Below are 5,021 nucleotides of genomic sequence, written 5' to 3' on the forward strand. Positions count from 1 at the left end.
GTTTTTAAATCGATTTCGAAAAATTAATTTCAATCATAATTTTCCTATTTTTAATTTTCAGAGATTGTTGGTAATCCAAATATAACATATGTATATGTTTTTGGAATCAGAAAATGACGAAGAATAAGATGAAATTGTTTTTGGATCGTTTAATAAAAAAAATTATTTTAATTACAAGTTTCCGATTTTTAATGACCAAACTCATTCATTAGTTTTAATCCACCAAGCTGAAATGCAATACTAAAGTCCGGCCTTCGTCGAAGATTGCTGTGCCAAAATTTCAATCAATTTGATTGAAAAATGAGGGTGTGACAGTGCCGCCTCAACTTTTACAAAAAGCCGGATATGACGTCATCAAAGGTATTTATCAACAAAATTTAAAAAATGTCCGGGGATATCATTCCCAGGAACTTTCATGTCAAATTTCATAAAGATCGGTCCAGTAGTTTAGTCTGAATCGCTCTACACACACACACACAGACACAGACACAGACACAGACACACACACACACACACACACACAGACACACACACACACACACACAGACACACATACACCACGACCCTCGTCTCGATTCCTCCTCTATGTTAAAACATTTAGTCAAAACTTGACCAAATGTAAAAACGTGTAAACAAACACGAACAACACGAGCCAACCACTTAAACGAATAACGATCGGCCTTCAACCTTATCATCACTGTGTGTTTAAAAAAAAAACCTCTCACAACATTTACATGTCCTTCCCTCCCGCCCCCTCCACCAGCTCCTTCTTCCTGCGCTCCATGATGAACTTCAGCAGCTTCTCCTCCCTGGCTTTCCGCCTCTTCTCCTGGATCATGTTGAGCGTGTAGAGGAAGGGGTTGAGCGCCGAGTTGAGCGGCAGCACCAGGATGGCCATGCCAACGCTGACCTCGCCGGCAATGGGCACGCCGCTAGTCGACAGCACGCCCAGCAGACCGATGGGGAACCAGCAGAGGAAGTCCGACACCACCACGGTGATGAGTCGTCGGGCCACGATCAGATCCCTGGACCTCCGGCCCGTGTCCGTGGAGGTGATGGAGTTGCCGGTCATGGCCGTGTAGACGGAGATCTGGCCAACAGCGATCAGCAGGAACATCACGAGGTTGAGGAGGATCATCACCCCGAAGGCGTAGTGCTGGCCTGGGAAGTCATTGCGGGTGACGGGCAGCGGGATGCAGATGCCTGTCTGGCTGTAGAACCGCCAGTGGGAGGTGGCAGGCAGGAGGGGAACGGTCACCAGGACGACACCCGCCAGCCAGGTGAGCAGGCAGGCCACCTGAGCGGAGAAGGGAGAGAAGCGAAGCCGGCTGAAAGGGAAACGGATCGCCAGGAACCTGTCCAGCGTGATGAGGCAGATGAGGAGGGCCGACACCTCGCTGGACAGCAGGGACAGAAGGCCGGCCACCTTGCACCCCGCGCTGTTCTTCCACGCCGTGTCCTCCCACAGGTAGCTGCCCAGGTACATGCGGTCCGCCACGCCGATCATCACCAGGTACACGCCCATCACGAAGTCTGACACGCACAGGTGAGTCACAAACACGTTGAACCCGCTCTTTTTGCCTCGGCCTGTCAGGGCGAAGACACGCAGACAGAAACAACCCAGGTTACCGATGAGAGCTAGGGCAGCCAGCACAGAGAGAAAGACACGGTAGAAATCGGAGCGGAGCAAAGCATCGCACGAAGACACCTCGTTGAAAGGTGCCCGACAGTTCTCAGGGTTGAAACCCGAAGGCAGCGTGGCAGGGCAGCACAGTTTGAAGTTGTCAGCAAACACCTGCCTCAAATTTCCCAGACCCTCGAATATGTCTCTCGGAAAGTCTGTCACAGGACATCCTCGAAGGTCAAGGACGGCGAGTGACGTCATCGATCGGAAGCCGTCACCGATGACACGTGTCACGCCGCTATTGGTCAGGTTGAGGCTGCGAAGCCTGGGAAAAGGCAGAGAGCTACGCACATCCAGCTCTTCAAATTTCACACCAGACAAATCGATCTGCAGGAGGACTTCGTTCACGGGAGAAATCAAAGAAAAGTTACCGGTGAACATTCCTGATAAAGGATTTCTAGCCATTGACAGATTCTGCAGGTTTGTCAGTTCGCTCAGATCAGAAGCTGGGAAAGAAGTGATGCGATTGTCACTCACATCTAAACTGCGCAAGTTGGGCAACCTCAAGTTCCCCACCTGCTTCAACTCACACCTGGCCATACTGAGATGAATCAGCATGGGTTTCTCGCCGATACGTTCAGGTAACAACCCAGTGCCACGGACATCCAGGTAACGGAGATCAAGGAACAGTTCCACCTGGAAATCCCCGCTGCAGGTGAAAGCGTGGCCCAGGCAGGAGCAGTTATGGGGACAGGTGATGTTGCAGAATCGTTCATCATCTAATTGTGGACACTGCGGCCAGCCGTCACACAGGTGGTCAGGATGCACACAGGTGGTCACAAGACCACGACAGCGGTAGAGACCTGGACAGGTGTAGGTGTCACATTCTGCTTCGTCCTCCTTCCCCGGACAGTCATTGACTCCGTTACACCTGGCAAGATACAGAATTCTATTAACTAGACCCATAGGTATGTGATCTTTTCATGATATTGTACTGTTGCCTACCCTACCTTGCCTTGCCCTACCCCACCCTATCCTACCAAAGATTATCAAAACTTATAGGAAACCCAAAAGCAACCCAACCCGTATCATATTTTGGCGAAGCATGACCTAGTCTATCCCAGCATAGCCAAGCCCACTGTAGCATAAATCAATCCAACGCGATATCAGAACAACTCAACCGATATCATACCTTACAATGGTATTTCACCTAAACCGACCCACCATACCATACCATACCATTGCGTGCCATGATAGGTAACACGTGTCCAATACATCGTACATGAAATAGGGGAAGGTTGCCTAATATGGACCACTGCATAATATGGACCACCTCCTGTTCTGATAAACGGTGCTAATTGATTTATTTCTTTACCTCCTTGTTAATTCATTTTGTTCATGTATTTATTGATGACATTATGTTATTATTGATTTGCTCATGCATTGAGTTATTATTAGATTGATTTATTCTTTATTTTAGTTAATTTTACCTTACATAAATAATTTTAATAAGATTGTAAAATAAGACAACTCTGTTTGTAAGCCCTTAGATCTCAGAAAAAAGCTGATACCCACAACAACAACAAACAAGTCGCGTAAGGCGAAATTACTACATTTAGTCAAGCTGTGGAACTCACAGAATGAAACTGAACGTAGTCCGCCGCTAGTGCAAAAGGCAGTGAAAGTGACGAGCCTGTTTGGCGCGGTAGCGGTTGCGCTGTGCTTCATAGCACGCTTTACTGTACCTCTCTTCGTTTTAACTTTCTGAGCGTGTTTTTAATCCAAATATATCATATCTATATGTTTTTGGAATCAGGAACCGACAAGGAATAAGATGAAATAGTTTTTAAAACGATTTCGGAAATTTCATTTTGATCATAATTTTTATATTTTTAATTTTCAGAGCTTGTTTTTAATCCAAATATAACATATGTATATGTTTTTGGAATAAAAAAAATGACGAAGAATAAGATGAAATTGTTTTTGGATCGTTTAATAAAAAAATAATTTTAATTACAAGTTTCCGATTTTTAATGACCAAACTCACTCATTAGTTTTTAAGCCACCAAGCTGAAATGCAATATCAAACCTTGGCCTTCGTCGAAGATTGCTTGGCCAAAATTTCAATCAATTTGATTGAAAAATGAGGGTGTGACAGTGCCGCCTCAACTTTTACAAAAAGCCGGATATGACGTCATCAAAGGTATTTATCGAAAAAAAGAAAAAAAGTCCGGGGATATCATACCCATAAACTCTCATGTCAAATTTCATAAAGATCGGCCCAGTAGTTTAGTCTGAATCGCTCTACACACACACACACACACAGACAGACACACACACACACACACATACACCACGACCCTCGTCTCGATTCCCCCCTCTATGTTAAAACATTTAGTCAAAACTTGACTAAATGTAAAAACAAACAAGTCGCGTAAGGCGAAAATACAATATTTAGTCAAGTAGCTGTCGAACTCACAGAATGAAACTGAACGCAATGCCATTTTTCAGCAAGACCGTATACTCGTAGCATCGTCAGTCCACCGCTCATGGCAAAGGCAGTGAAATTGACAAGAAGAGCGGGGTAGTAGTTGCGCTAAGAAGGATAGCACGCTTTTCTGTACCTCTCTTCGTTTTAACTTTCTGAGCGTGTTTTTAATCCAAACATATCATATCTATATGTTTTTGGAATCAGGAACCGACAAGGAAAAAGATGAAAGTGTTTTTAAATTGATTTGGACAATTTAATTTTGATAATAATTTTTATATATTTTAATTTTCAGAGCTTGTTTTTAATCCGAATATAACATATTTATATGTTTTGGGAATCAGCAAAGGATGGAGAATAAGATAAACGTACATTTGGATCGTTTTATAAATTCTTATTTTTTTTTACAATTTTCAGATTTTTAATGACCAAAGTCATTAATTAATTTTTAAGCCACCAAGCTGAAATGCAATACCGAAGTCCGGGCTTCGTCGAAGATTACTTGACCAAAATTTCAACCAATTTGGTTGAAAAATGAGGGCGTGACAGTGCCGCCTCAACTTTCACGAAAAGCCGGATATGACGTCATCAAAGACATTTATAAAAAAAATGAAAAAAACGTTCGGGGATTTCATACCCAGGAACTCTCATGTCAAATTTCATAAAGATCGGTCCAGTAGTTTAGTCTGAATCGCTCTACACACACACACAGACACACACACACACACACACGCACGCACATACACCACGACCCTCGTTTCGATTCCCCCTCGATGTTAAAATATTTAGTCAAAACTTGACTAAATATAAAAACGAAAAATCACGGTGCTAGAGCACTCAAAACAATTTCATTTGCTTTATTCACCCTCTCTGGATAACTTGCACATGTCAAACCAGTTGCAGAAACAC

The 5,021-nt window shown here is 43.8% G+C and overlaps 1 protein-coding gene across 1 annotated transcript in view; it reads right to left on the minus strand.

The window, feature by feature from the left end:
* Positions 1 to 730: 730 nt before the first annotated feature.
* Positions 731 to 5,021, minus strand: part of LOC138961323 (G-protein coupled receptor GRL101-like) — a 29,218-nt gene continuing 24,927 nt past the window's right edge. The window contains exon 8 of the mRNA XM_070332923.1: positions 731 to 2,555. Coding sequence (XP_070189024.1) covers positions 731 to 2,555 — 1,825 coding nt within the window. The remainder of the gene's footprint in view (positions 2,556 to 5,021) is intronic.

Source organism: Littorina saxatilis, linkage group LG3, assembly GCF_037325665.1.
Source record: "Littorina saxatilis isolate snail1 linkage group LG3, US_GU_Lsax_2.0, whole genome shotgun sequence".
Classification (NCBI taxonomy): Eukaryota; Metazoa; Mollusca; class Gastropoda; order Littorinimorpha; family Littorinidae; genus Littorina; species Littorina saxatilis.